Source organism: Panthera pardus, unplaced genomic scaffold (assembly GCF_024362965.1).
Source record: "Panthera pardus isolate Hobbes unplaced genomic scaffold, ASM2436296v1 HiC_scaffold_11, whole genome shotgun sequence".
Taxonomy (NCBI): Eukaryota; Metazoa; Chordata; class Mammalia; order Carnivora; family Felidae; genus Panthera; species Panthera pardus.
In genome coordinates this window covers 92,004,291-92,018,961 of record NW_026526666.1, presented here as the reverse complement: position 1 = coordinate 92,018,961, position 14,671 = coordinate 92,004,291, and the positions used below count along the sequence as shown (strand labels likewise).

Below are 14,671 nucleotides of genomic sequence, written 5' to 3'. Positions count from 1 at the left end.
AGGAAGGGAGGGAGGAAGGAAGGGAGGGAGGAGGGAGGGAGGAAGGGAAGAAGGAAGGAAGGAAGGAAGGAAGGAAGGAAGGAAGGAAGGGATGAAGGGAGAAAGGAAGGAAGGAGAAAGGGAGGGAAGAAGGAAGGAAGGAAGAAGGGAGGAGGGAGGGAGGAAGGGAGGAAGGAAGGAAGGGAGGGAGGGAGGGAGGGAGGAGGGAGGGAGGAAGGGAAGAAGGAAGGAAGGAAGGAAGGAAGGAAGGGAGGGAGGGAGGAAGGAAGGGAGGAGGGAGGGAGGAAGGGAAGAAGGAAGGAAGGAAGGAAGGAAGGAAGGAAGGAAGGAAGGGAGGGAGGAAGGAAGGGAGGAGGGAGGGAGGAAGGGAAGAAGGAAGGAAGGAAGGGAGGGAGGAGGGAGGGAGGGAGGGAGGAAGGGAGAAAGGAAGGAAGGGAGGGAAGAAGGAAGGGAGGAAGGGAGGAGGGAGGGAGGAAGGGAGGAAGGAAAGGCAGACGAATTTACCACTGGACTCTGCCAGCTGAGCAAAGCAGAGCCCAGGAGCCATGGCTCCCAGACTCTCTGCTGACCACCTGCCCGTGGCTTCCCTTTCTGTCCTCACATCAGTGACAGCATCACCCAATCCAGATTGTAAGTGTCTGAACTTGAACTTCTAAAAGCTGCTATGGCTCTCGAAGTTCTCCCCAGGATATTCAGACCTGATGTGGTTTGTTTTCTTTAAATCTCTGAATCGTTACTGCCCAGCACTGTGTCTGACACGTAGTGGGGGCTCAATAAACGTCTGTTGGATGACTGTGTGATTACAGCCCTTTGTGCGTTCGTCCTTATTATATTTGATCACAGCCTTTCTCCTCCCAGACCTACAAGGTGAGGGGCAGGGGCCACGTGCACAACGTTTTGTGGCCTCCCCGTGCAGCGCAGTGCGGAGAACTGGTCACAGTTCTCAGCGAGCCGTGAACGAAGACCGGCGAGTACTAACTGTATAACAGGCCACACCACAACTGAGTGACTTAAAACGGCAGCCTTTGTGCAGCTCACAGTTCTGCAATCGGCCACTTAGCCTGGGGTCAGCTGGGCGGTTGCCTTGGTTCCAGCTAGCTTCTCTCGTGGGTCATGGTCGGCAATGAGTGGGCGTGCCTGACCTTGGCTGGGTGCTTTTACACGTCTGAGGTCTGAGCTGAGACAGCCGGACTGACACTCTCGCCCCCGTCTGCCAGCGGGCCAGCCCAGGCTTGTTCTCAGCAGCGCCAGATGTCCTGAGACCCGGGCTGAGGCCTGGGCTCGGGAACTGGCAGACCGACCATTCATACGTTCCACTACGTTCCGTCGACCAAAGTAATTCACGAGGTCAGCGCAGAGTTTAGATTCAACCACTGGGAGGAGCAGACTCTACTTCCTGATGGGAAACGCCGAGCGTTCCTTTCACGAGAGGCGAGGATACAGAGAGGCATAGCCTCCAGAGAGGACAACTGTGCGGCCGATTTTGCAACCTACCACGCCACGTGGGCGTGACAAAGAACAGAATCCGCCCACGTCAGGTGACTTTGGTGTTCGTTAGCATCGAAGTCTGATATCTCCAGGGCCTCCTGAACTCAGATGGAAATTTCGGGTCCCTCTGACGCACTCTTCCGAGGCCATCTTTCCCCAATTTTTCGACGTCTTCCTGGCCCCGACATCCACGTGGAGTGGATGTGGCTGTTCTCACGCTCTGTCTCTTGAGAGGTGAAAGTGGCCTTAATTTTTGCCACCGGAGGGATTTCAGAGAGCAGAACCCAAGCAAATGAGAAAAAAGTCCAAAGCATGCTTCTCGGATCCTTGGCTGGATCCCTGTTTTGCAGGGTCCCTGCTCTGTCCCCGGCTGGATCTGGGTCGTGTGCCCCATTCCCAAGTCCGCCCTGCATCCTGATTTTGGGGTGGGGGCGGAGGGGGAGTTTAGGGCAGATCCTGGGTCCTCTGCCCTCCTGGGAATTCCCAGATGGGGGTTGGGAACGTCCCTCTACCCTGTCACCTTGCTGTACTGCTTCCTAGCACTTACTACTATCAGAAAGCGTCATTTATTTGTGTACATGTGAACGGGCAGTCTCCCTCCCTCGCGTGCCAGGGTCTTATCTTTTCCATTGCTGGTCTGCAGCCCTCTGGTGTCGAGTGACGAAGGAGTACCCTAGGCCCTGTGCTGAATGGTGGCTGCAGCCACCATTGGAGCCTGTTGGGGACGGCATGAGAAGGCTTCCCGGGAGGGTGACTCCGGAACACATGCTGACCGGCCAGGGGCCTGTGGCTGCCTAGCACTGGAGTTTACGCCTCCCACAGTGGGGCCGGGTGGAGAACTGCTTGAAGGTTTTCTCGTAGGTGGGCAGGCTCTCTCTGAAGCAGTACGCAGACTCCTTGTCACACTCGCATGCCCGCAGCCCACAGAGACAGCTGACGCCGGGACTGAGGGCACATGTACCTGCAGAGAGACAGAGAGCCACGGGGGGGGGGGGGGGTTCCGTTTGGTCCTAAGGTTGGGGAGAACAGGGGGCTTGCTACAAGGGGTCGGGGGTTGAAAATAGGGAAGAAACGGGGAGTCCTTTTCTTTCGTCCTTTCCCTGTGTCCCCAGACACACCTGGACATGCCACGAGGACGGGAGGGAAGAGAAGCCTGGAAGGAAATGAGGAGGGCAGGGGGAGGGGGCTGCACGGAGGGGCGCCCTGAGTTAGCGCGCAGGCCAAGGGCACGGGACCCCCTCTCTCAGGACTCACTATGTCCAGCTGCTTGCTGGCCATCTCGCTCGGACGCCTTAGGCATCTCCAACTTAAGACGTTCAAAAAGGAACACTTGAAGTAGCATTCCCCCCACCCACCAACCCGGCCTTCACCCACGCTCAAAGCTCGCAGACGGCACCACCTCCCACTCGAGCCAGAAAGCGAGCAGCAGCCTGGGCTCCCCCCACCCGCCTTCCAACTTTTCACATCCAGTCCACAGCCAGCGCCGCTGATTTCTCTGTTTAAAATACTTCGCTCTCCGCCCTCTTGTCTCCACCTTCTTGGCCGCTACCCCCCCTCCCCCCGTCCCTATCACCACCTTCCTCCCTAATGGGAAGAAACAAACAGGGACTTTCTTAAACTGCAGCCTGGATCAGGGCCACTCTCCTGCTTCAAGCCCCTGGATTTCCTAGTATTTGGGGAAGGACGTCCAAATCCTCACCGGGGTCTCCAGGGCAGCCTTGCTATGATCCGGCCTCCCCAACTGGTCCGTCGCCATTGCCTTTTGCTCTGCTCCAGGCACACTGGCCACTTTGTCACAGGTCTGGCTCGGTCTTGTCCTGGGACTCTGCTCTCACCGTTCTCCTTGTCTAAAACACTTCTCACCAGGATCTCATCGTTTGGGATGAGATGTCCCCTCCTCAGACAGGCTCTCCCTGACCCCTGATCAGGAGCCCCCCTCCCGCGCATCCCCGTTTATTGCCTTCATCGTGCTTTGCACAACCCGCACATCTCTTGAGTATTCACTTGCTTCTGTCTATCCCTCCTCAACGGAGTGTGAGCTCTGTGAAGCTGGGGCTTTGCCCGTCTCGTCCGTCACAGTATGCCCAGCATGCAGAGCAAATGCTCCTTACGTCATAGGTGCTCAACCGACAGTCCCTGATAAGCGAATGAAGCCCCTCCGGGCCTTTGGGATTGAGTGTCTGCCCTTTGGCCGAGCTACCACTAGATGGGGATCTTTTATTTAGTTACTGGAGCTGAAGAGTGTGTGTGTGTGTGTGTGTGTGTGTGTGTGTGTGTGTATGTGTGTGTGAGTGTGTGTGTGTGTGTGTGTATATGTGTGTGTGTGTGAGTGTGTGTGTGTGTGTGTGTGGTTGTGGCTTCCCCTTTCTAGAGAACTGCACCCCAGTTCCCTGTTTACAGGGAGAGTGGTTTGGCTGCAGCATGCACGGAGTGCTCCCTACGAGCTTCTGGTGATGGCAGTGGTGCATCCGGGAAGAAGAGCCCTTTGAAGTTGGATCCAGTGCTGACTGTCCTCTGTTTGTTTGCCTTTCTCCCTCCAAAGTCCAACTCCTGCAGCAAGCTGTCCTCCCACGTCTCCCTGGAGACTTGATTTCTCAAGGCACGTCGACACCCACCCCACGCTTCAGCTGCGCCCTCCACTCACCCACTGGAAATGGGCCAGGAATGCTCGCGCCCCTGGCTCTGGGCTCCCGCCGCTCCCATCCTCCCTGACACCTGGGTCACCTTTGCCCTCGTGTTCCCCCTTTCCATCTGTGAGCATCCTCCAGGATTCTCCAGGCCCTAGCTCCCCCGGGAGCCCCTCCCAAGCCACGCCCCATCCCCTCTGGGTCTCTCGCCTCTACTGCCTCGCGCATGCCCCTTGCTTCCCTCCCAGGTGACCACCACAGTCTGCAGGGGCCAAGGGTCCGCCACTTGGTCTCGTGGCTGGTGTTCTCAGGGTGCAGGGCCCTGCCCCCTTCAGCCTGGCTCTCCTCCGGAAAGGGCCTGGCACCCTGTGCTGTCACTCACCCCGGCGCTGTCTTTCTGGAAGCCTGAATTGAGACACCTTTCTCACTCTGCCTTGGCCTCCTGGTTATCTCTGTCTTCTGTTCCTCTCTTCTTCTTTACCGTCTCACTTCTCCACACCTCCTTTGTCTTTTCACTCACTTTCCCGTCCCTTTCTCACTTTGTCCTGTCCTTGCCGATGCACGGAGTAGGACCCTCTCCTGACGCACAATGTGACCTCTGATGCTCCCCCGGGCCCCAGGCCTGCTGGAACTGATCCCGAGCAGGGGTTGACGGCATGGACTCTCATTCCTGGGGCATCCCACAGCCGTGGCAGGACCAGGCCTGTTAAGACCCGGAAGGAGTGGCAGCCCCAAGGCGAGAAATGCCCTGTTTGCAAGCCATCTTTTCAAAAGACAAACCCGAATCTGTTCCTGCATCTCCTAGTTTGCTAGCAGGGAAACTGAGGCATGAGAGAGGAACATGGCTTCAGGGCATTCTTTCTCATTCCACAACAGACTCCCATAAATAGGATGAAGCAGGACGCTCCACATCGCTGCCCTCCGTGAACTCAGCCTCCTGCTGAGGCCGCCACCTGCCTGCGTCCCAGGCCTCCTCCCTGCTCTCCAAATTCTCTCCCTGAGTCTCTGGTTCGATCTCAGGGCCTTCAATACCGATCACAGTGCCGATGACTCTCGGGTTCTCTTCCCAGCCCAGTGTCCCCCCTGAGCTCAATACTCCAATGTGCTCGGGTCCACCCGACTTCCCTCGCTGGTGGGTGTCTGATTCGCATCTTGAACTCCTTGCTGTGTTCTCACAGCTGTTTCTTCCCCATTTGCAGAAGCTCAATAGACGACACTTTACGTGTGGCCGCCCCGGCCCACAACCTTGGATTCAGTCTCTTTTTCCTTCCCACCCCACATCCAGCCCATCAGCAGGCCCTGACAATTTACCTCCGTGACGCACAGCATCTGACACTTCTCCCGTCCACTTTACTATCCGTGGTAGCTTCTCCCCGGTGCTCCTGAAGCAGCTCACTGACACCACCCCACCTTTCCTCCCTTGCTCCCCAACCACCCCGGACAGTGGTCAGAGTGATCTTTCTAGAGCAACATTAGAGCTATCATTTCCCGCTTCAAATGCTCTGGCAGCCTCCCCTGCCACTGGAGGAGGCGGTGAGCTCCTTCCCTGTCTGCCCCTCCCCCAAGCCCCACGAAGGAACCCGTTCCCCTGTGCGACACCAGCCCCGGCCGTCCGCTGCCTCTGCTCCTGCCACACTAGCCAAAGGCCACCTGGAGTAGCCAGCCTTCCCTCCTTCTGTTGTCATCATTCTGTAGCCTGTCACCTTGTCATAGCACTGGTCAACACCTGAGTGTACTTTGCTTCTGAATATTTTGTGAGCTGGACTCCTCCCAGAAGGCAGGCTCTTTCTGCCCAGGGAGTTTGTGTTTTCATCGTACGTCTTCAGCAATGAACACACAATGAACACTCCATCGCTATGTGCTACAGCTTGCCTGCCTGGACGCTCACGGTCTGTGGGTCAGGGAAAGGGTCCCCGTCCCAGGACCCGGGACGCCCGGTTCTCGGGCCAGACCCACCACCTGTGTGTGCTTTAGAACCTCAGGCAAGTTGCGTGTCCCCAAGCCTGTGTCCTCCGCTTTCAAATCAGGAAACAGATACTTATGTTAACTATCTCATGAGGTTTTCGTTCATTCACTCATCAAACCGACAGGTCCTGAGTTCTTAACATGTGCCTGGCTTTTGGCTAGGACCTGGGGGTACAGGTCTGAGCAAGCAGACCCCACATCACTTAGCTCCAAGGGCGTCCCTCTCTATGGGTTCCATTGAGGATGAGTGCCCCCACGCCCCCACAGGACAGGCTTGTTCCTTGCTCTCCGGAACTCACATTTGGGTTGGCGGGAGAGGGGAAGCCTAAGTAAACAAGGTAATTTCAGGTGGAGACCAATGCTAGGAGAGGAAAAGGGGTGATGTGTCAGGGATGGAAGTGTTGTGAGGGATCAATTCAGCAGTGATGGAGAAAGATCTTTGCAAACTGCAAATTCCAGTGGTTCTCATGTTCACCTTCCCTCTTTGGCAGAGGGAGAAGGGCGGAGGCTCCGACATGCCTCCGGCTGGAACCTGGCTGGCCTCCCACGGCCCCTGCACAAGCCACACAAGCATGTGTGGGTGGAGGAGGGGGCGCCTCCGCGGGCTAATCTTAAAGTCCCTTGCAAATTCCAAGTGCTTATGTAAGCCCTTTCAAAGGAGGGATAATGACCTCCCTGGTTGCCTGAGGGCAGCCTTCCCCACCTGGCAAATTGGCCCCAGGGCTTGGGTTCCAGGCCTTTCTCTGCACGGATCTTCCGGTGACATTTAAAGACACGGACAGGCCAAGTTGTTTTTCTCCTTTCCCCTTCCCTGCTCACCAACTACATCCCAGATCAGCCCTTGGTTGCTAGGCAACCCAGGACCAGGCTCCGGTACAGGATTTCAGAACTTGGAGGCTGGGGGGAGGGGAGGGGCATTAACCCTTGCAAGGCAGCTCTTTGAACTGCAGCGTAACCCGGAGTGGGGGGAGAGCTTTTCTTCTCTAGGGAGTTAATGACGTTAGCGCAAGGGGATGCAGGTGCAGAGGAAATGCTTCAGAGCAACCTCCTAACAGTGATGAAGAAAATCCCAGTGCTTTTCCACCAAAGCGAAGGGGAAAAGAAAACTTTGATGCAAAAAGAAGTCTCAGCTTCTAAAAGGAAAGGCACTACCTAAGCACCTGCTATGGGTCAGCCCCTTCAGTGGGGTTACTTTAGCAACCTTAGGAAGGGCAGGCTCTTATCCCCATTTTACAGACGAGGAGACTGAGGCCCAGGGTGGTTGTGTAATTATCCAGCTAGAAGGAGTGCAGCTGGGGTTCAGACCCAGCTCTGCCAGACCCCGAAGTATGTGCTCTCTCTGGGCCTCTTAGCAGGGTCCATAACGCTAGAACAGAAAGATCTGGGGCGTTATAGATGAGCCGAGACCATCTGCCTTTCTCTGCCCCCTCACGAGCATGCTGCCCACAGGACAACAAGACTTGCATCTGTGTGAGCCCTCCAACCAAGTGTGTCCCCGCCGCCACCCTCCTGGCAGCCCCATGTCGCTGGGGAGGGCAGTGTAAGGCAGGGACGCTGGTTCTGGGAGCAGACGGCCTAGGTCGGGATCGTGACTCTTCTTTTCCTGGCTGCGTGACCTCGGCCATCTCCGCTAACCTCTCTGAGCCTCAGGGTCCTTCCTGATAATCATGCCCACCCCAGGGGTGTATCACAGGGGTCCAAGGTGCGGTATGTAATGCACATGTCACAGATGCTCAGAGACCGCAGCTGCTGCTATTATACCTATTTCATGGATAAAGAAACTGAGGCCCAGAAAACTCAGGCCAAGCAGTGTGTTCCAGAGCACTGGAAAGGCTCCAGACACATGCGTGTTAATGTTGCCTGTTACTTGGATCACACTCTTGCCCTCTCTGGGCCTTAGTCTCCCTGTCACTACCATAAGGTGTGGGTCTAGAGGGTCTCTAAGGGCGCTTTCAGCTCTGGAGCGTGCCAGGAGAGCAGGACCCAAGGCTGCCTTGCTCTGCACCCGGCCCCCACACAGCGCTGGCCTTGGAGGGGCACCCAGCAGGCGCTCAAGCAATGCTGGGCAAGTAAGTGAATGTACCTGTGTCTGGTTTGTGGGCTCAGCACGTATCAGCAGCAGACCCGGGATCAGAACCCAGATCACTCAGCTCCCGGCCCCACTCTTGGGAGCAGGGGCTTGGCAAGGTGGGGTGGGGAGGACAGCGGGTCGACCTGGCACTCACCGGCTGGGTCAGCTGAGGCGGGGGATACTGATGTCCCCCCATCCCACCCCAGTGCTAACTCCCTAAGCGGGGCTCTGGACTGCGGGGGCCCTGCTCAAGCTTCAGGAGCCGCTAACTGCCTGGCGGCATCTCTGGAAAGCACAGCCCAGACCCTAAACTTCCCAGCCCAGTGCCCAGTCCCTGCCCACACCGCCTACCGCGGCCCAGCATGTGCCAAGCAGATGTTCCTGTGTGCCACCTCGGGGGAAGGGGCTCCGGGCTCTCCCCCCAGGTCACTCTTCTCCGTCTCCTGGGCTCCCAGGCTGCGGCTCTGGCCTCACGGGGGAGGGGGAAGAGAGGTGCTAAAGAAGATGCTAAAAAAAAAAAAAAAAGAACTCAGCAGCAGGTGCAAAGGGCTGAGGCTTCCTCCAGGGCTGCGACCACAGCGCGCACAGGCTGCACCAGCTGAAAATCCACTTCCCTCCTCAGGGCATCTTTTCCCTTCTTTCCTGGTATTTGCACTTTATGGGGGCATCAGAAGACAGAGCTCCTCAAATGTCTTTCCTCTAAAAGGGAGAACTTTTCAACCACTTTAAGATAACACTTGACATGACAGATATTATGATCAAGACGAAAAGAGATGAGAAGGAACCATATGAAAGCAGGACCATGTGCCAGGCTGAGAAGAGTCAGGGGCACCTTTTCTGTGTGTGCCCCCCTACAGCCAATGGCCAGGCTTGTCCCGCCCCCAATCCCACCAAGTGGGGCCCAGAGGGGTGGGGAGAGGTGGTCAGAAACTCTGTCCCTCCCTCCGAGGGCATCGTGAGCCAAAGCAAACAACACTTCCAGGGCAATCTCCTCCAGCCCCCTCTCCTTGCCCCTCCACTAGGTCCTGATCCTGTCCCATCTCCTGTACGTGGCCTTGGGGACCTCCCAGAAGAGACACTGCTTTACGTGTGAGCACAGTCATGGCCAGAGAGCTCCAACACAGAAGTCTCCTTGAGCTCATGCTGGAAAGAGGGTTCTCCCCATCAACAGTGTGTCTGGGGCCAGAGGCTGTGAAGGCTGAGAAACAGACCAGGCTGTATCTGGCCTCAGATGGCAGGGATTTGAGCCACCAGCAGCCTCCCATGGCTCAGGTCTCACCACTGGACCAGGGAGACCGTGTAGCTGTATTGCTCGGTCAATCTGGGTGTGTCCTGAGCTGGGGCCCTGGGTTGGGGGGGGGGTGCTGGGGAGCCCTAGGGTCTAGGCGCTGAGCACCCTCTCTAAGGGGGAGATGAAGGGAAGGGAGGTGGTGGTTCCCCGACCTCGGGAGGAGACAGGTGGACTTCAACACACAGCTGAGCATGAATACACACGGGGAGGAAAGCAGTTCATGCAACTCCACAAGGCGGGTAGGAGGCCAGTCGCCCTAAGGGGCACTCAAACCACTGGTTCCACCAGAATGAACGGCATTCGCGAGAAGGCTACAGCCCAGTGACTTCAAATGGGCTTGCTCTTCAAACTTGCCCTACACAAACCCCACACCCCGGTAGCCCCAGAACATGCCCCGGGATATTAGGGGCCACGCCCCACGTGCGGGACACTCGGTACTTGCCCACCCTTGTCCTTTGCTCTCCTCCCTGAATGGCCTCAACGACATGTGAGTTCTCTTCCCCGTCCCCCTCCTATTTACTTTTGTGTCCCCCGTGGCACCTACTAGTGCTTGGCGTGGAGTCGCCCTTAACAAATATTTGTTCAACTGAAAGACAGCCGAGCTGCTTTGTTAACACAAGACAGACATAAGAAGGAATGTTCTCAACAGCAACGGTTGCCAGGCGAAGCTGCAAGATTCCATGTCGTCTCAAGTCAGCCACTATTTATTGAGCAGGTACTATACCCCAGGCACCTGCTCCATGCTCCCAGAGGATGCTGGACGGGAGAGACCAGAGACCAAGCAAAGACTCCCGAGAAGCTTTGACTCCTAGAATGGTCACTTTCCGTCTCAAAGCACTCTTCTGCCGGGAGGCAGACATTAGGAAAGGCCCAGGTTCAAAGCCATTTCCCTACAGAGAAGGCTACTCACAGGCCACAGACCCATTGGCGATGTGGAACTGGTAGCTGTTCAGCACAGGCTGGCAGCCGAATCGCTTCAGCTTCTCATAGCAGCAGTCATGTGCCAGGCAGCATCTGGGGGCCAGAGCAGAGGAGAGGTGAGGGGCTTCCCTGGCGGGGGGGCCCTGGGGAATCAGCGGGAAGACCATAGGTGGAAACTGGAAAGTACTCCCCTGCCTCCTCCCCTGCGTGAGAAGGCGTTGAAGGGTAAGGAGGTAAGTTCCTGAAAATATTAAAACTACAAAAATAACTACTAACATCTATGAGCTCTTTCTGGCACCTTCTGCTATCCCATTAGCTCCTCAGCGTAACCCTGTGAAGGGTGATCATTGTCCCCATTTCATAGAGGAGGTGACAGAATTCCAAGAGGGGAATTTCCCAAAACTGTACAGCTGGCAAATGATAGACACGGGGCTCAAATCTAGGTCCGTGTGGCTCAGTCATTCATGTAATGACTTTTTCCTGAGCATCTACCATGTGCCAAGCTCTGTGACAGTCCCTGAGGAGACAGGTGTCAGCAAAAACACCCATAACTCTTTAGTCCTTGTTCTCACCGTGCTGAGAGCGGCCGGGGACAGGAAGGGAGAAGATCCACAAAGAGAAAACAGCTCGGCATGCCTCAACCAGAGCATGAGGGGTGGGAAAGCAGAGACCGGGGACTGGATTCTAAGACACAGAAAAGAAGATGCTCTGGGCCAGACGCTTCGGTCCTTCCTCTCGCCATCCCCACCTGCAAGTGGGCTCTCTGCTGTTTGTCGTCGTTGTCTAACGGTGGTAAAATTCTCGCCAGCCTTTGGTCTCGGAAGGGGAGGCACAGAGTGTCAAAGAGCCGGGACTTTGAACCAGGCAAGTTCTTGTTCAAATCCTGACCTAGCCACTCAGGGGCTGCTGTGTCTTCGGCTTTGCCACGTTGGTTTAGTGGGTGCTCACAGTCGCATCTGTAGGATGCAAACGTTCACACTGCCTTGGCCACTGGATGCAAGGCTTAAAGGTAGGCCCTGTGTGCGAATCACCAATCCCCGTGCTCGGCCCATGATGGGCACTTCATCGGTGTCAGTGCCCCCGCAGGGCTCTGGGGTCCCTCCAGCTGGACTATTCCATGCCCGGCCCGGAGGACTCAAGCTCCAGGAGCGACATTTGAGGCCCCGCTGCAGGGACGTATTTATCCACGTGGGGTTGAAAGCGGCAAGAAACACCTCGCTTCTTATTTCTTCAGACACACGACGTGCAAACTATCCTGGTTCCTGTCTCCCCGTACCCTCTCCAGGTCACCCCAACCTCCGCTTTTTCTTGGGGCTCGCACTCCCCACCCCCACGCCGAGGAGTAGGCCTGGCAGCCACGTTGGGCCATGTGGCCTCGCCCAGATGGACAACTTTTGCAAACTGGGCCACTGGGATTCTCTCTCCCCGAATGTGGAATTAGGCCCGGGAGACAGCAGGGCAGTCTTGCTGTGCTCTAAGCCTAAAAAACTGGGTTGCTGAGAGAAGACCATGTTTGCCGTGACGTCTGAGAACTGAAAACGTTTCTGGAGCTCTGGGCAGGACTGACTAGATAATTTTCGAGGTCTGGTGCAAAACGGGAATCCAGGGCACGTTGTTCAGACACGAGGATTTCAAGATGGCGGCTACAGGACAGCCAACCATCCATGGGCTTCTGTTACTTACAACACAAGCGTCCTAACCTCCTGCCTCCCTTCGGGCACCGGTTTCAGTGCAAATCCAATGAGCTCTTTGGACTCACCTGTCAGTGTCATCCACGGGGGTCCCTTTGCCCCCAAGGCCACAGTAGCAGCCATATCCGTAATATGAGAAGAAGGCGCTCCGCCCCGTGATGTACTTGACCATCCTCTGAAACTGCCAGAAGCTGCTGTGGGCAGGGGCCATCACTGGAGGGCAGGAAGTAAGAAAGAAGGCGGGGTGCAGTGAGAACAATACCAGTAACTAGAGGGCTTGCATCCGGGACCTCAGGAGACCCCCAAACATGCTGCCTGAGCATGGCTGGGATCACTAGCCCCTGTCGTGGGGAAGACAATCTGGCTGGAACACTGTGTCCCATGGCCAGTTTCTTGCTAGTCCGGGATGAGAACCCAGCTTCCACGATGTTCAGGACAATACTGTCAACTAGGTCTTCCCCCCACCCCCCACCCCCAGCGGAAAAAACCAAACAAACCCCAAATCCACCACCCTAGGCAGAAACACCCTTAGGTCTAATGCAACATTAACGGGAAAAGTTCAAAGCTAGAGACGCCAGTTTCTCCAAATATCATCAGGCATTTACAATCTCGCAGGAGAAACAAAATACTTGAGAGGCAGAAAAGATGCCCTCAGTCTATTCTTTTTTTAATGGCAAATACACATGGACCCAGCAATTTTTTGCTTCTACAGAATGTTTACAAAAGTGGGGAAAGAATATATATATTCTGGGGGATGTTTGCTGCAGCGCGTCCCCTGTGGTATGAAAAAAATTGAACACCACCTACATATCCACTGACGGGGGAGATGTCTTGAAAACATCTACTTTTAATAGCAATATCTCCGGGCAGTGAGATTGAGGAAGTAGGCGGAGAAAAAGATAGGCACTGTTTATATACTTTTATGCTGTCTTTTTTTTTTTTATAATGAGCATGTATTACTTTTGTATTAAAATGTTCAAAATGTGTGTGTGGAAAAGCCTAGAAGGTTGTATATCAAACTCTTAAGAGTGGTTAGTTACATCTGGGTGTAGGAGAAGGACTGGAGTCTGGGAGGGATGCGATGTGGCTTCTTTTTAAATGTTTATTTACTTTTGAGAGGGAGGGAGGGGCGGGGTGGGGGACAGAGGATCCGAAGCGGGTTCTGAACTGACAGCAGTGAGCCGGATGCGGGGCTCGAACTTGAGAACTGTGAGATCATGACCTGAGCCAAAGCTGGACACTTAACTAACTGAGCCGCCTAGGCGCCCCAAGAAGTGGCTTCATCTTGGTATTCTACACTCACTCATTTTACTTCTTAATTACCTGCATATATTAATTTTGCCATACAATAACATAAAAACATGAACTTGAAGAAAACGGAGATGGAGACGCAGGGTTTTGGGAAGCGTTCACAGGAGACTTCCTGTGGTTTTGTTGTCCCAAAGCAGAAGCACTGCGGAGGGGGTAGGAAGCTCCTGTGGTCAGGGGTGCCTCAGGCGCTGATGGGGTGGGGGACACCAAGGAGGGAACTGGTTTTCCCTGCGTGGGCCCCCCCACCCCCCACCATGGTCTTGAAAACAGCAAATTCCACCACTGACTGAGGGAAAATGGGAACTCCATTTTTGACATCTTTCGACTTAGGGACCCGAAAGCTATACTGTTGAAGCAGCAAAACGGATTTGGAGACATCTCTACTAATCAAACTAACCAGAGCAGAGTCAAAGAATTTTCCAACAACTGTTTCCAACACTGTCTCCTGTGAAGCTCTTTTTCACTTTGCGGAGTTGTGTTATCTGATCTCCTGGTAGCAATGACCTATAATCACCCATGATTCCATAAGTCACCACAAGAGAGCCTTTCTGATGAGAACTAATTGTCCCTAAACTAGCTAGATACAGGTCTGCGTTTTTGTTCTGGCATCTACAAGACTTTAAATAAAGGCAACTGGCATCCAAAGGAAAATAAAAAAGGGTCCCAGAGGGGGCGTGTGGTAAAACAGTAGTCAAAGGCCCTTTTTCAAGCAAATAGTTAGCAACCTTTGATTTTCTAGAAGTTTTGTGAGGTCCTAAGGCTGGGACCACCCCCTTTTGTAGAAGAAACAGAAGCAGAAGGAGTTTGGTGGGAACCTATCCCGCTCCTGAGTCTCTTCTGAATGACACCTGATTTCCCCTCACCCGATGCCACCTCAGGAGGGACCACCCCAAGACACAGACACCCAGACACGAGGACAGCACCCCGGAGCTCTCCCAGCTCCTTACTACTTACGGCAGGAGGCAAAGACCACGAGAACCCCAATGGCCTTCATTCCCGAGGACATCTGGGGGTCAGAGGCACCACAGTCACACCTTCCTCTGCTCACGAGGAGTTTGCCAGATGAACTCCTGAACGTGACCAAGAAGAGGGGAGGCCATGTGGGTGCGAAACCCCAATCACAGCGCAGGGCTCAGAGCAAAAGGATTTTTTTTTTTTTGGCAACCTCATCCCCCCCCCCCCCCCCGCTTCTCTTTTTGATATTGAGAAGTCAGCATTTCCTCTGTTCCCAAGTTTAAAGTCATATTTAGGGTCCATGATGGAAATCCAGTGCCAGGAAGTCTAGCCGCATTTGCATGGTGCCCCC

General features: G+C 55.0%; 1 protein-coding gene across 1 annotated transcript; it reads right to left on the bottom strand.

Annotated features, from left to right (window-relative positions):
* Window positions 1–1,006: 1,006 nt before the first annotated feature.
* On the bottom strand, window positions 1,007–14,410 carry PLA2G2C (phospholipase A2 group IIC). The gene is made up of 4 exons (XM_019461610.2): window positions 14,320–14,410; window positions 12,123–12,267; window positions 10,353–10,456; window positions 1,007–2,449 (listed from the first exon to the last, which is right to left on the bottom strand). Exons 1-4 carry the CDS (start codon window positions 14,369–14,371, stop codon window positions 2,283–2,285), a joined length of 468 nt encoding a protein of 155 aa, XP_019317155.2. The 5' UTR covers window positions 14,372–14,410; the 3' UTR covers window positions 1,007–2,282.
* Window positions 14,411–14,671: the final 261 nt, after the last annotated feature.

What these genes read in the sequence shown, in the direction of transcription:
- PLA2G2C (XM_019461610.2), bottom strand. Translation starts at nt 14,371, where the DNA reads ATGTCCTCGGGAATGAAGGCCATTGGGGTTCTCGTGGTCTTTGCCTCC. An exon ending in CGTGGTCTTTGCCTCCTGCC is followed by an intron (nt 12,268 to 14,319) that starts GTAAGTAGTAAG and finishes CCTGCCCTCCAG; the next exon opens with TGATGGCCCCTGCCCACAGC. An exon ending in CGCCAATGGGTCTGTGGCCT is followed by an intron (nt 2,450 to 10,352) that starts GTGAGTAGCCTT and finishes GTCTCTCTGCAG; the next exon opens with GTACATGTGCCCTCAGTCCC.